The 16,159-nt window shown below is 46.0% G+C and overlaps 1 protein-coding gene across 1 annotated transcript; it reads left to right on the top strand.

The window, feature by feature from the left end:
- Positions 1 to 336: 336 nt before the first annotated feature.
- Positions 337 to 14,608, top strand: lrrn3b (leucine rich repeat neuronal 3b). The gene is made up of 2 exons (XM_084039117.1): positions 337 to 651; positions 10,795 to 14,608. The coding sequence occupies exon 2, from the start codon at positions 11,248 to 11,250 to the stop codon at positions 13,375 to 13,377; it is 2,130 nt and encodes a 709-aa protein (XP_083895243.1). The 5' UTR covers positions 337 to 651; positions 10,795 to 11,247; the 3' UTR covers positions 13,378 to 14,608.
- Positions 14,609 to 16,159: the final 1,551 nt, after the last annotated feature.

Raw genomic sequence — 16,159 nt, 5'->3', positions numbered from 1 at the left:
TTAATCTTAGACATTTAAAAAGCACCCATGTCACCCACTTTAATATCTCGTCGCTTATTTCAGCAGTTGGTCCAACTCCAAAAGCAGAATGAACGACTTGCTCACACGGACATTTTTTGCAGCGTGCTTCAACCTCCAACAGAAGAAGACATAGACGAGAACAGGCTTCTGGGATATGACTGACGGCCGCTCTCAGCCAACCAGAGCCGGGACGCTGCGAGCGCCTCGCCCGCTTCTCCGACGCTATTGGCTGTTCCTCTGGAGAGTCGGGGTTTGCTCTGATATTAATGACTGCTGAGGAGACGGCGGCGCATCTACGTGGTCCGCCTGACACTTGATCGAGGGGAGAGATGCGCCCTTAACAGCCGCTGTGAAGACGGGAAGGGAAGGGCACCGGGAACACATGAATCCCTCTCCGCGCGTCTCGACCTGCTTCTGGACTTCACCGTTTTTCTTTCCCCGTTCCCCTTTATGCAGAAGCCGCGGGAGAAGCTTGAGTACTGATTTCTCATCAGCTGCGTAAAAATCCAGAAGACCGCACATTGTTGACTGGCTCTATGTTGCGCGCAGGAGCCCGCTCGTCATTGGAGCGACGCACTTGATGGGAATATAGACAACACACCGCTTCGAGGGCTATCATGGAGAAATCGGGTAAGTTAACTCCTCAAATGTATTATTTTTCGCATTTTTTCCAAGTTAATGAAAAAAAGCCTGAATCCGGTGATCTGGGTGTTTTTTTCGGACATGTGGTCTCGCGATTTGTGTCATGACGCGTCTCAAATACCAACAAATCACCCGTGCGTGGTTGTTGCAATTATGGAAAATATTGCAGGATAATTATGCTGATGGCTGGCCTCGAACCCTCGTTTTTTTGACGGAGGAGACGCGCTTTTGCGCAACTCTGCGGGATGCGCCTCGAACAGACCGGATTACTGACGGGACTCCTGTTTAGTCTAGAACGACTGTGTGTGTGTGTGTGTGTGTGTGTGTGTGTGTGTGTGATGAACTGGCAGTTTCGTGTCCCGGGTCTTGCTTTAGCACGAGCGCGCACCAGACACGTCTCGAAGAAATCCACAGAATGGTGGCCACCCCACCTCCTCCTCCTCCTCCTCATCCTCTCCGTTAAACCTTACTGTTGCAAACACATGCCACATGCCAACCACACAGTCCGACTGTGGTGGACTGAGCGGAATCCGTCGCATCCAGGGCTTTGGTGTAATTAACGCACAGCCACCGAGAGGCATCTCCGAGCGCATTCACCACCACCGCTTCACCTGCTGGTGCCCGCACACCCACACATCCAGGCATCCGGCTGAGAGAGAGAGAGAGAGAGAGAGAGAGAGAGAGAGAGGGAGAGGGGGGGTATTCTATAATCCCATAACTGCATTGTAGCACCTCTCACCCCCCTCCCATTTCATCTCTCACACCCTCCTCTATGTCCAAAATATGCCATCCAGCAGATCATGAATATTTCAAAAGGCAGATAAACAGATAATGGCCGATAATGACAAATGTGATTTTCACCAGAGGGGGGGGGGGGGGGTTTCTGAATCTGATTGCTGTAATCTCCTCTGCAGTTGTGCATGCTTGTGCGCTTGTTCCCGGTGATGGATACAATAGATTTTGGCCTCCACGGTGTGAATGACTCACCCCCCGAAAGCATCTGCTCAATATGAAACACGCAGTCAAAAAGCCACACGAGAGCCATCATGCATCCGACGCCACGCCACGCTGAGGAAGCCTCGGCCCACACACACACACACACACGCACACACACACACACACACACACACTACGTATTGTTCCCACTTGGAATTATGTGACGACCTGCTGAGCTGAGATTTATATCCTAATATTCACCCGCTTCTCACCAGTGATCCGTGAGCACGAATGATTACGAAGGCTTTGTTTGTTTTTTTCCCCTCCCTGCTAACATGCAAAATACAGTCCGTAACAGTTTGGGATGTTCAGTAGGAAGTCATAACATCGCAGCCATGTTTCATCCTCCGTGCTGATAAAAACGGGAAAGCAAAGCTGTAATGGGTTGCTTTATTAATTTGGTCACATTTGCTCAAAACAAATCAATATAACATGTCCACACTAAGTCATACACTTAAAGTGAGTGCCTTCGCGAATTGCCTATTGATCTGTGTGTGAAACAGTAAGAAGCCGTGTGTGTGTGTGTGTGTGTGTGTAAAAGGTTTTGTGCCTGCAGTGGCCTTGTGGAGGCTCGGAGAGCACGATAGGTAGCACAGTGTGGGTGTTCCATATGCATTCTTCTATAAACAGAGGGCAGCAGGTTCCTGTGAGGTGACAGGACGCTACAACCGGTTCAGAATGAAAGTGGAAGCTCAGGAAGGCATCAGAATCAAATTAATCTCGAGATGCATTTTTTTTTTCCCTGCCCATAATGGTGGTAACAAGATGCCTCAGGATCTATCGAGGCTCCTGAGTGAAATGCATGTAAACATATTCACGAGGCGGCTGCAGGGGATCAGCCTGTGCAGCCGAGCATAGGCTCTCTGATAGCATCCTGTTCCTAAACAAACACAGGCATCCATTAAATGGAATAAGCACAGCAAGAGGGCAGAAGGAATAAGGGGTGAGGGGGTAGAGTGCGTCTCTTATTTTCTAGGATGTGGTGGATGGGCTGCAGCAGACCCACGTTAAATGAAAAGCTGCAGCTGAAAAGGTGGCATGATGGCCAATACGATGGTCCATATCGAAAGGTCACAACGGGATGGGACACTTTGTATCCGATGGCATTTGCTTTTCATATTAGCATTTGTTAGTATTTAGCTAGCAAACGTTTGAATGTGGCGCTGGAACCGCCAGGTGTTAAAATCATCACGTATAAAAGAGAAATGTCGGGTATTCAGGAAAACAATAATTAAGACAAAAACATGAAATAAATCAAAAGCTTTTAATCACTAATTAGTTTGCTATTCGGCAGTTCCATATCAGAGTTGGACATGAGAGGGACATATGCACATATTTTGGTTTCAAACATGAGCGGAGAAGGAGGAGGACATCTAAGGGGCCGCTGCTGTGCCGTCCATCTGTTCTGCATGCAGATTGATACGTATAGGGCCTCGGTGCACTAATGAAAAGCTTTGTGGAGGCTGTAGCATGAGACCAAACCAAGTGTTCCTGTGTTGATGAAGCGGCTGTGACTTATGCATCGATGATATACATACTTAAATGCACATTTCTATACAAAGCAATCTCCAGATCGGCCAGTCACTGGGCTGGGAAGCCTTGGAGCAGACATGGTGCCGTTCCAAAGTGCCATCCCCTTTCCGTTTGTTTTAGCTGCAGGAAGAGCAGCGGGGGGAATGAAAACTGAAAGAGAAAGCCCATATCAAAACCCCATGAAATCATAATAAAGAGGTCCAAGCCGGCGATAAATGCATTTCAGTGGCATATAATGATTGATTCCGCCTGCCGTAGGAACTTATTCCCTGCAGGCTTGTGGCCCCTTGACCAGCCATATATTATTCATATAAATATAGATAGCTGCGCATCTTAGAGGCAGCACGCATGCCACATTTGCACCTGCAGATTCAATTTGGCTCTGACTTTGAGGGATATGCCTCTGGCTCCATTCCCCCCTGCCAGTCCCCCACCCCTAAATCCCTCCCTCCTCACACCTCCCTCTTTTCATTCTGGCTAGCAGCTATACATGGAACATTATGCAGATTTTTTTTGTCAAGAGTGAGTGCGATTATGTTGGGGGAGAAATGAGTGTTGGAATGTGTTCGCTACGCCTTTGACCTTATCAGCGGCAGCCTTAAGCTGGATACCTTGCCTTAATTTTAATAGATGCAGCACTATGCGTATGAGACAAGGGGACCTAGCTGTGCTCTTTCACTGTGCGGTGCGTTATGCATGCATTATGCCAATGAGCTCGGGTATGTTTGCTTTGTTTTTTTAGAAAATGTTCACTGCGAGGACAGTGTTTCTGTCTGTGTGTGTGTGTGTGTGTGTGTGCTGTAGCGTTCGATAGTGCAGCTAGTGTGTTCTCCCTCACTCAGCCCAAGGGCATGTCTTGTCCAGAAAAGGGCTGGAATACCAGAGATCAGGGTCCTGTGGTTAATTTGGAACATTGATTTTACATTAACAGTCGACTTGCCACTGATTCACGGCCGTGCCAGTTGCGGATGTAAAAGGGGGGGGGGGGGAGAGGCTTCAATCCGCTCCCGCGTGCACACAGGAAGCACACGCAGGAAGCTTCATCATGCATAGACGCCGCATCGAAGGTTCCCTTTAATGGACTCTCGCTTACCTTGGAGATAGTGTAATAGTAAATCAATGAGGTGAAGGGCAGAGGGAGGGTCAGTAAAGCCTTTCAGAGGCAAACGCCCACTAAGGGGCTTACCCAGAATGTCTTATCCGGAGTGGCCGGAAGCGTTACAGTTGTGCCGCGTCTCCATCATCTCATCTCCCTAACGTTCCTTTGCTTTCACAGTAGAAGTAACCATTAACCTCGTAATGAGAAATGCAACATCGACAAAAAAAGCTTAGCAACACTAAAAGTGGTTTGTATTCACAGCGAGGAGGATATTAGCAGAAAAACCCTGTTCCTGTCCTCGACTTTTCACAAGCAAAGAATAAACAAAATTCACTGCTGAGTTAGTAGAAGTCGCCATAAAAGACCCATCTAATTTTGCATTATTACCAAAGTAAATGCCTTTAATATGGAAAAATTAAAAAAGAGCTAGCACATTATGTGCAGTGATCACATTAAATGTGTATAGCATTTTCATTTCAGATGTAAATGAAAATGTGCAAACGGTTTTGGCAAGAAAAAACAGAAAAACAACAGGAACGTAAACATGGCGGAGGGGAGAGAAGAATGCAGTTGGCCGTGGACCAAAGCCACATCGAGTGGAGCAAAAAAGTCACGATGCAGAGGCCAAAAGAAAACTCATCCAGAGATGGACTTTTATAACAAGGAAAGCAGCTGAGACAAACAGTCAGACAGGGTGCAGATAGAGTGGATTCGGCACAGCGGGGCTGACAAGTATTGAGAGGGCAATTAGGCCGACGGCGAAGGAGCATCCAGACAGTAGGATGCCCGGGGAAGAATGACGGGAAGATGCATGTGCAGGGGAGACTAAATGAAATGGCTATTTACTAAATAGTCCACGGCTTGGGTGCATCATGATGCAAGTGGGGAACATAAGGAGAAATGTTCGACATAAAGGATTGAAGAGTGGAGACAAATGGGAGAGTGCAGCATGAAAAGCTTTATGAAAAGATATTTCTCGATATCATGAGGAAAAAGGGAGGAAGAAGAAAGAGCCGGAGAAGGGAGGGGAGGGTTGACTCGCAGAAGAAAGAGGCTTATTACCAGTGGATCAAAACTCCCAGTGAACCATTTCTACCATCTACAGGCTATTCTCCTGAAAGACGAAGCAATTCGGCTGCGCCCTACTTCCCACTTACGTCTGACCTTTACGTCTTCCGCCCAGTTTTACCACAGCGAGTGTAATGTCTACACTCTCAGCAAACGCGATACCACCTTGTTTCAAGTTATGGCGCGCGGGGCCTCATTATCGACTCCCCCGAGGGCCAATATGCTCCCCACTTGTTTCCACAGCTCAAATGTTCCCATTGGTGCGTGCCATAACCCTCACAGGACTGGCGTTTTGTATAATAAATTATTATTATTTTTTTCTGTAAGTCAACCTGTCGCCACACACACAGGACATTCACGAGCAAAACTCGACCCGCGACGAAGCAATCATCTTTACTTCCCCCTCCGCCAAACCTCATCCGAGCACCGTGAAGTGGAGGGGGCAGGATTTATAACTAATTTCAATAAACAGCATAAAACAAACAGTTCTGCCCGGCTGTTTGGCAGCCCGACCCGAGCCGGGGCTCGCCTGAATTAGCGCCGCGGAGACCACGAGGACCGACTGCTTTCCTTGCCCCCCGACTGTGCACACTCATTAATTTAAAGTGGTCGTATCTCACCGGTCTCTAATCAAACTGCATTTGTGCCACCGCTGTCCGGAACAGCCACAGTGTTAGTATAATGGAGGTGGCCCCCGGTGGGAGGAGAGGAAGCGCGAGGCGTTGCCAAGATCCGAATGGGAAACAAGCTTTTCACCTTGACAGCGGCTGAACCTCTTAAAAACGGAGCCTCCGTCCTCCGAATCGGGCCACGTCGTGATGAGTCTGGCGCCGCTTCCGGATGAGAGCAAATGGTTTCCAAATAGTACATTTTGGGCACATAAGTCATACAATCCACTCAACTTTTTTTTTTTTTTTTTAAAGCATGTGCGCCTGCATCTAATTAATATCTTGGAACAAAAGTTAGTTCTTTACCCCGACGACGACAATGAGCCGGCGTTTTTTAATGAGGACGGGTTCCAGCTTTTTTTTTCTTCCGGTTTTGTCAAATGTCACGCTAATTTAGAGCGGAATCCATGACTAACGAGGACTAGCGGCATACCGGCTTATAATGGTGATGCAATGACAGTCGTTTCTCAACAGCAGGAATATGTCAATGAATATACGCAGATATAGAATATCCTGAGTCTTAATGGTGATGCAACGAGATGTCGAAATAAAAAATGATTTTTAAACGTCAGACTGAGCGGCTATAATCTATATTTTTCATAATGGCAATACATCAACTTGATTCAGTATTATTATAATATGGAAAGGGTCTCCTGTAGTGACATCAGGTCCTAAAAAGGCCAGTTATAATAATAATAACCTGACTGTTGCTCTCCTCATTACTATGGGGGCTTTATAATGTTTTTCTTTCCAACATAAATGCTCAAAACACCCACAGTATGCTCCCACAATACACACACAGTGGAGCATTCAGCCGCTAAGGAGGCGGATATTTCCCTCCGGAGTCAGCGGAGATCAAACCGGAGCTGAAAGGTTGTAAACAGACCTGGTGGCCAGAAGCACGACATCAAATAAACCGTAACGAGGCGACCGTAAACACGTTAAAAAAAAACTTTAAAAAAGATGATGTGTCGGGTGTTTTGTGACCAAAAAAAAGTTATTTTTTGGGGGGGTGGGGTGTCACAAACCTGGCTGTATTTCTCACAGTTAAGGCGTTCCTTGAAACGAGCCAGACACCAGCAGCTTGTTTGCTGTAATGTTCACAGTCAGGATTAACACTGGTGAAAGTGAAAAGCCCATGGGCTAGACTGTCAGCCGGCTACAGTAATGGAGGTGCTTTGGAGACCGTGGCTTGAATGATTGCCCCCCCCCTCCTCTCCTCCTCCTCCCTGTCCCTGTTTCCTCTGACACCTGGGAACTCATGTTAGCTCCATGAGTGAACACCTCAGCCTGACCTATAAAAGGCTTCCATTGGCCGCCCCGAACAAATGTCAAAGCTTAGGCTTAATGTGTAAGTGCAGTTAGATGTAATGTTACAGGAGATCCCATTTCAAGCCCTCTTGATTATATTACCAGCTGTTGATTAGATATCTCGCTACACGAGGAACACATATTACAAGCATCCATCCTTTAATTGTATTCGCCCCCGGACAGATTAACCACATAGTAAACTGAGTACACTGAAAATACACCAAACCTATTTATTTTTTTGCATGGAAGTCGTGGTTTCCCGTCTTCAACTGGCTAATTCTTCTACTTCACGGTCTCGCTGAGGTTAATATTTCCTGCAAGGACAGCATTCTCGGGGTCACAAGAGGTTAATACACCACTACTGGTTCCTGGTCATTTCGTCCTCTAGATCTCTCCTCCGCTTCTCCCTCCCCTCTCCACTGCAATTACCGGCAACCGAGCAGCAGATTGTGGGAAATTAGCTCCACGTTTTAGCAAGTGTGTGTGTGTGTGTGTGTGTGCTGCAGCCGGGTAGCTTGACTGGACCCAGTTACTAATAGGTTAGTACAAGTGTGTGGACTCCATAGTCACAGCAGTCACGGTGCATTGCCCTAAGAATATAGACTTCCTCTTCGCTGGGCTTCACACAAATGCGGTCCCACAATACCAATTTACCTGTGCAACTGCCTGTGCCTGATTGGGACAGTTCACTTAAGACGACGCGGCTTCGGCTACAATATTTCAACTTCATAACAAAAGTGTAATGAAATGCCCGTTTCTGCGCCCCCCGAACAAGCCGGCGGGTATTAAAGTAATTAGAATGGAGGCTCTGCCGTTGAGAGCTTTGTCAATTTTTTGCTGATGTGTTAAAACATCTTGATTAACTGAGGCTGTTCGGCTCGTCATTGACGTTCTGCTAATGTGAAAGCATGCATTGTATTGTATTACATCGCTGTCTCGCCGTGACGGCCTTTGTTCCCAACTGTTTCATCACGTAACTAAGTCATTGGCTCGATGCTGTTTAGCACGATGACTCGGCACGTTTGCCACACAAGATGTCACCTCTGATGTTGACATCCAGGAGACCGTTAATCTAGCCGGATGTTATGCATAAACGAGAGATGTATCAGATGAATTTACATAACTCATTGTTAAAGTATAGATCTGCCCAGATATTAGGTCCATTAAATATCCACATAATTGGATACGATGAAAGATTGCTTAATATTGTTTTTTATTTGTTGAAGTCACAATATTGTTTAATTGTTTTGGTAAAACTGTTGGTTGGACAAAACAAACGATAATTATTTGTCAAGTGTGGGTGTTTTTGACATTTTACAAACCAAACAATAAATCAATTATACAAAAAAACACAACAATCTACTCAAATACTAACATTTTTAAACTGAAGTAATTGTAATTTTGCTGTCACGGTGTCGTGGTGGTGTTTGGGAAACACAAATGTGGCCACATCAAGGCCTAAAATCTATATCTTATTGAACCAAGTGTTGGATTATCATTAACAGAATCCCATCCTCATTAATAAGCAGGGAAATATGTTGCGTCCTCTGGCCAGCGCCATCTTGCAAATTGCCTGGTAAAGCCCTCCAAATCCCGTCCTAATTATTCACCAATGTGGCACAACAGACATTAACATTAAAAGACTATAATTAATTCTCACTCCGCCTCTTTCTACCTCTCATTACCACCAGTGAGGTTCTCCTCACATCTGTCATCAAGCCTCCCGATATCTGATTGGATGCGTTCATAGACTTAATTGCTACAAAGTATCTCACGGAAAATATTGATCACAAAAAGGAAAGCCATATCTTAAAAGAAAAGTCAATAAACATCATCAGTAAAAACAATAACAGCACATCGTGTTAGAGCCGCCTGCTTTGATCGCACAATAAAAGCTAGCTATGCACTAATGGCTAACCTGACCGCATTACACTGCTGGTAATTGTGATGACTAGAGAGGGAAGCCGGAGCGAACAGAGGTGAGACCAGAACGCTGTAGGCTGAATTACAGATTACAGCCTGTTTCCAGGGCACGGATCAACCGCATAGCCCACAATGAAGAGCCGGTGCTGAGGGAGAGAATCTAAACCCTGTTTATCACATTGCTCTGGGTGTTGCAGCTTATTAAAGTGCCAGGTGTTTTTTTTTTTTTTTTTTAATAATCTCACCCTCTCCTCTCTCACTCTCCATGTCTTCCCTCACCCCTCCGAAAACAGACTCCAAAGCTGGAGCAGAGGTTGAGGAATGAACCCTGGGCTTGGCTTCGCCAGCGGGGGCAAACTGCAGCATTTCTGCTGCCTGCTGATGTTTTCATTTTATTTATTTATCTATATCAATTATTTTATTCCCCCCCCCATATCTCCCCCGTGGCCACTGAGGTGGAGACGGCGAGAGGGGTGATGAAATGAAACCATCTCTCTTCTTCTAACTCTCCACATGTCCTCTCTCTCTCTCTCTCTCTCGACTTTTCCCATCATGTGCTCCGAACCCCGAAAATATCACAAGCGCCATCAAACCTATCTGTTCAGTAAGAGGCAGTTACATACGACAAATTACACAGCGCACTTCAGCTGTGGAGTTTCTGCCATAACAGGCGCGGATGGAACATGAATAATGCGCCGGTGAAACAGGCACTACAGAACGGAGAGGAACCTGATTGGCATGCGGGAGGACGCGCCGCGGTCCTATTTATATTCTACAGTACAGCCCGTGATGATTTTCTCAACTTATTTCTTACTGTTGTGTGGATATTTATGGATTCAATCAATACTACGCCATGAATGTTTAAACCTTTATTATTATTATTGTATCTGCCACATTTCATAAACATAACTATGAACTAAAATATGGGCCTTGAATGACTTATACATAAGCAAACATACTCCTAATGAAATATGTCCTTTTCATATCCCTATTAGCGTGCAGGTTTGTTGATAGCACTGATTAATGATGTCAACACATTTAATGCATTTTCATTTTCATGGCTGTTGGTTGCTGCATCTTCCGACGAACAGGTGCAAACTGCATCTGTGACGAATGCACGTGCGGCTCAGCCGTGTGTCATCGGCTGCCCGTTTACTTGTTGCCATAGTGACTGTCATATTCCAGTGTCTTTAAGCAGCTTGCCCTAAAGCCTAATGCCTAAGCCCGAGGATGTCTGCCATTTAAGAATGTTAATAAAGCCGTCTGTTTAACCAATAATAGAGTCACACTGCGAACATCGGTGTTGAATGCCACATGGTGGAGGGCGTCCCAGAATGAAGTCTAGAAGGTCAAGCAGATATAAATCTGCAGTTCTATATCTTTAAAGGGAGCGTGTACAAATGTCAACATGCATCAGTGTGCCTTAAAGAAATGTCAATATGCCCCAAATCCTTCTCTTCTGAAATCCCCTGACCACGTCCGGTATCACTAATACTCACGGCGCTTTCTCTCTGTCTTGTTTGTGTCACGCAGGTAGGAACGGACTCGGCTGTGGACTCGGGAAGCTAGTGGAGACAAATCAATGAGGACGTCCATCTTTAAAGAAAGAGATTTTTCATGGATACCCATGAATGTGCTTAACATAAATCCTTTGAGGTATAACATCGGTCCGTCCTTTTTTTCTTCTCACCCCCCGTCCTGCCTCCTCGGGTCTGCCTGACTGCAGCCTTGGCCCCGAACCCTGACACCCGCAGGCAGCATTGAGTGATTGGTTATTCCAGCCAAGGGCGTCTACACAGCAAGACGGGAAAAAAAAAAAAAAAAAACACCCCAGGGAGCCCTGCTGCAGTTGGTGGTGGCGGTGGCAGGGGCGGTGAGTCAATCGCCTCAGCAGCTGCAGCAAATGATTCATTATTTTGTGAAGTTAACAGCTCAGGCCAGTTAATCTACAAGGACCAATTTCTTACTGGAGGGAATCGGTCCAATATGAAGGACGTGTCGTTCGTGGATCGTCTCTTTGTCGGCTTGGCCATGGCCTCTTTTGTTGTGGCTACAGAGGAGAGGCCTGATTGCCCAAAGCTCTGTGTATGTGAGATTAGACCCTGGTTTTCTCCGAGTTCCGTGTACATGGAGGCTCACACGGTAGACTGTAATGACTTGGGACTCTTTAGCCTGCCGGAACAATTACCGGTGGGCACACAGGTACTATTACTGCAAACAAACAATGTCGCCAAGATTGACAAACCCTTGGATTACCTGGCCAACATCACAGAGATTGATTTATCGCAAAACAACTTATCCTCCATCAGCGACGTCCACCTGGGGAATCTTCCTCGGCTGCTGTCCCTTCACATGGAGGAAAATTGGATACGAGAGTTGCCCGAGCGAAGTCTTGCTGAGGTTGCTAACCTCCAGGAGCTCTACATGAATCACAACCTCATCTCCTCCATTTCCCCCATGGCTTTCCAGGGTCTCAGCAACCTTGTGCGGCTCCACCTCAATTCAAACAGGCTGAAGGCCATTAAAAGAGAGTGGTTTGAACCCATGCCAAATCTGGAAATCCTGATGATTGGTGAGAATCCTATTCTTTCTATCGACGATATGAACTTCAAGCCTCTGAGTAACCTCCGCAGTCTGGTTCTCACCAGGATGAACCTGTCTCAGCTCCCCGACGATGCACTGACTGGTCTTGATAACTTAGAGAGCATCTCCTTCTATGATAATATTTTCTCTGAGGTGCCGCACTCTGCCCTGAGTAATGCGAAAAATCTGAAGTTTTTGGATCTAAATAAAAACCCAATTGCGAGGATACAGAGAGGGGACTTTGTGGATATGCTCCATCTGAAAGAGCTGGGGATTAATAGCATGCCAGAGCTCGTTTCCATCGACAGCTTTGCCCTCAATAACCTCCCCGAGCTGACCAAAATAGAAGCCACCAACAATCCCAAACTCTCCTACATCCACCCCAACGCTTTCTATAAACTACCGCGGCTGGAAACCTTAATGCTCAACGGCAACGCGCTCAGCGCCCTCCACAGGATTACCGTCGAGTCCCTCCCGAACCTCCGAGAGGTGAGCATGCACAGCAACCCCATCCGCTGCGACTGCGTGGTTCGCTGGATGAACATGAACAAGACCAACCTCCGCTTCATGGAGCCCGATTCGCTGTACTGTGTGGAGCCCCCGGAGTACGAGGGCCAGCATGTCCGACAGGTGCACTTCAGGGAGATGATGGAGATTTGTCTGCCGCTCATCTCTCCCGAAAGCATGCCGGGCCACATTAAAGCACGGAACGGGAGCTCGCTGTCGCTTCACTGTCGGGCCTTCGCTGAACCAGAGCCGGACATCTACTGGATCACCCCGTCCGGTACCAGGGTCCTGCCTAACACCGTGTCCGACAAGTTCTACATGCACCCGGAGGGAACTTTTGACATCTATGACATAACAGAAAACGAAGCCGGTCTTTACACCTGCGTTGCCCATAATCTGGTCGGAGCTGATCTTAAATCTGTTTCCGTGGTGGTGAACGGATATTTCCCCCAACCTGCAAACGGCTCTCTGAACGTCCTCATCAAATCAGTGGAGACAAACTCCATCGTGGTCTCGTGGAAGGCCGGCCACGGCACCCTGGCTCCCAACATTAAATGGTACACGGGGTCGGACGCGGACCATCCCACCACGGCGTTCGCCACCAGGGTTCCCTCCGACGTCCAGGTCTACAACCTCACCCATCTCAGCCCCGCCACTCTGTACAAAGTCTGCGTGGACGTCGGCAGCATCCACTACCACCACGACACCAAATGCGTCAACGTCACCACCAAGGGATTAGAGCTGGCAGCCAAGGACACGGAAAAATGGGACGCGGCGGTAATCACCGTCTTTGGTGTGCTCTTGGCAGTGATTTCAGTGGCATGCCTGCTTATTTATATGTCTCTGAGGAACCTCCACCTTTATGGGGATATAAGGAAATGCGACTCCAAAGCTTCGCTGACGCCAGTGGAAGCTACCGGTATGCACTCTCCTTTCTTTGCAAAGCTGTGGGTTTCGGGGAAGGGACTGCCAAGTGGAGTGAAAGTGAAAGCCACAGTCATAAATGTATCTGACAATGCCTTTTAAGACGTGCCGCTTTGTAGAGCAACCGCACACCGACTACACTGAAAGGACAAGGCCACGGGCAGGGGGGGTGGACAAATCTGTAGGACTGTTTGAAAACGCTTACCCACCGCTGCCCATCGGCTCAGATACACTCGGCAAAATCTTAATACTGGACTGGGAATCGGACAGTTTGAAAAAAGACTACGTGCTCTCCCAGTTTCTACCCCCGGCTGGCTTTGTAACCGTTCCATCGAAACCCAGCAACATCAACAGAAAGGGGCATTTACTGCAAAAAAAAACAATATATTTCAGTACCATTCACACCGAAAACGCAGGCAGAGGAAAAGAAAGTGAAGATGATGATGGTCAACTCTCTTGTAAGTGACTGTTAAATGTGTTCAGAGTTGTGGAAAACTGTCCGTGTGGTCCCAAGCAATACCGTCTGTGCTTTGTCAAACATCCATAGACGAGTTAGAGATGCTGTAATAACACCTGTCTATTATGGGAAGGGAGATTTAGTAGAGTAGACAAATTACAGTGACTATGGTGTAAGCCTTTTGATGAAATATAAGAACCTCCCCTTCCCCTTTTCTATTTAAAATGAATTCTTGATTTTTCATGGAAATATTGTTATATATTCTATTATGTTGATGTAATGACAAATCCTCTGTATCTGAACAGTTTAAATGGCTTTTAAATTAAGGCAAGGGGGCAGACTACTTTTGATTACAACGTCACATTAAGCTTAATGAAATTCAGCAACACAATGAGTATCAGGAGAGGACATTTGCCAAATGGCTGTTTATGCTGTGTAGTTCTCATTGCAACGGTGACTGGGAGAAAAAAAGAAGAAAACTAATGTGTCGGACTAAAACAAATATAACGGGTTGATTAAAACTAAGGTGACTGATGTGTTATCTCCTCGCGGAGCAGTCTGTTATGCCCTGGTAAGTGCCTACAACAAGAACTACATGAGGTAAACAGAGAAGGAAGAGAAGAAACGAGGCCATGTCATCATTGCAGACACACAAGCTATTCTCCGGTACTTTTAGTGGAAATACTTTCTCAGTATTTTTAGCATACATATTTTAAGGAACCATTTCGTTGTTGCTTTGGGTGTAAAGTTAAAAAGCCATTTTTATATTAACTGTACTATATGTGATCAATGGGCACAACAGACTAATTAAGAAAAGTGCTAAGGAAAAAAAAAATAAATGTCATTGTTTCTTTTACAAACAATTGCCTACTTATTCCTTTGCTTTCTCCTCGTATTTGTCATCTAATTTATTTCAAACCAAAAAAAAACACACGGTATTCTAATTAGGCTGCTTTGTTTCTTGTTGTCATCCAGCCCCGAGGTGATGGGGAACTTTGTAATGACTTTCATACGTGACATTTCAACTGCAAGCATGTGAAACAAAACATAGATAATGACCAAGTAGTAGAGAGGGGAGCCTTTTCGATTCAGACCGCGGGGGAAAAAGTCAGGGGACTTCAGCTGAATGGTCGACATAACCCTGGGAAGAAAAAAAACACAGCAACAAAAGAAGGGAACTCATTAGCCGCCTCATTAAGAACATGTTCGTCCTTCAGCCGGTCTGAATATAGTCGCTGTGCTGCGGCTACAGCTGCCTGTGCTTAGACAGGGACACGGCGTCCCTATGACAGAGAGATGAAGTGCAGCGGCGAGGAGTCGACGCAGAGCGGGCGACTGAGCGGAGTCAAACCTTTAGGACTCTCATTTTATTTGTCTTGCCGAATTATCCGCCGCGCAAGAACATTTCGCATGAGAAAGCCGGCCGTGATGAATGGCTGTCAGAGGCGGAGTGACACGGTGGATTTATCAAACGGGGCCTGACGCTCATACATCAGGCCAACCTTCAGCACCACGGACAGAGGCTTTTAGAGCCGAGCCATCTGTCAAAGACAAAGGGAGTTAAAATATGACGCAGTGTGCTCCTCAGGTAGAGCTCGGGTCGGAGTGGATGCTCAAAGCTGTTCACACATAAATAAAACACAGTAAAACACAAAATACATGCATACATGCAAACATAACGTCAAGGTTCCTGAGAGGTGCAGCAGCTTGGATCCCTCTCTGTTCGTTTCTGTAGCCTCCTCTCTCTCTCTCTCTGCTCTTTTGTTTAAATTTGTACATTCAAAGCGAGCTATATTAGAAAAAAAAACCCCTCTGGATTTAACTTAAATCCCACATGAAAAGAACCAGTGAGCTGCCACCATTTAATCCGCAGCGAGGAAGGGAAAATTATGTTTCTCGCTGAATCTTCAAATATTTCAAATATTAAAAGCACCTTGTTCTATTCAGAAAAAAGCCATCTGCTCCGAGACAGATATTAAAGCATGCTCTGTGAAGGCTCATAGATGGGTGTTCACACTGGTTACATATTCATTTTAATTTTGCGAGGATCATTGTCATGGGGGCCTGAGATTTGAAGGTGCAATCTACCAGTGGGAGGTGCGAGTTCAATGGTGCATTTATTTATTTCATTCCGAACAAAAGACAGTCATTAAGTCAGCGGTTGGCAGGTGATTTTCCTTTTACATTATTATATGAAAAAAATGCAGAAAATGTATGTGCGAGCCTGCTTAAATGTTTTAGTTGGTTAAGTTGAACGACTGTCTACTCCTCTATTTCCTCGAGTAGTGTGGGAAGGTACTATTTACACGCATTTTATTTACTGGTTCTCCAAATAGCTCATATTTATTATTGTAATTCTTATTCAGACAACAACCTGATTCAATAATTCATGTTTTTTTTTTTTTATACTTTTTGCAAATGCTGCAA

This window comes from Eutrigla gurnardus, assembly GCF_963514095.1.
Source record: "Eutrigla gurnardus genome assembly, chromosome: 21".
Lineage (NCBI taxonomy): Eukaryota > Metazoa > Chordata > Actinopteri > Perciformes > Triglidae > Eutrigla > Eutrigla gurnardus.
Note: the sequence above shows the minus strand (reverse complement) of the source record. Positions and strands in the feature narration are given on the sequence as shown.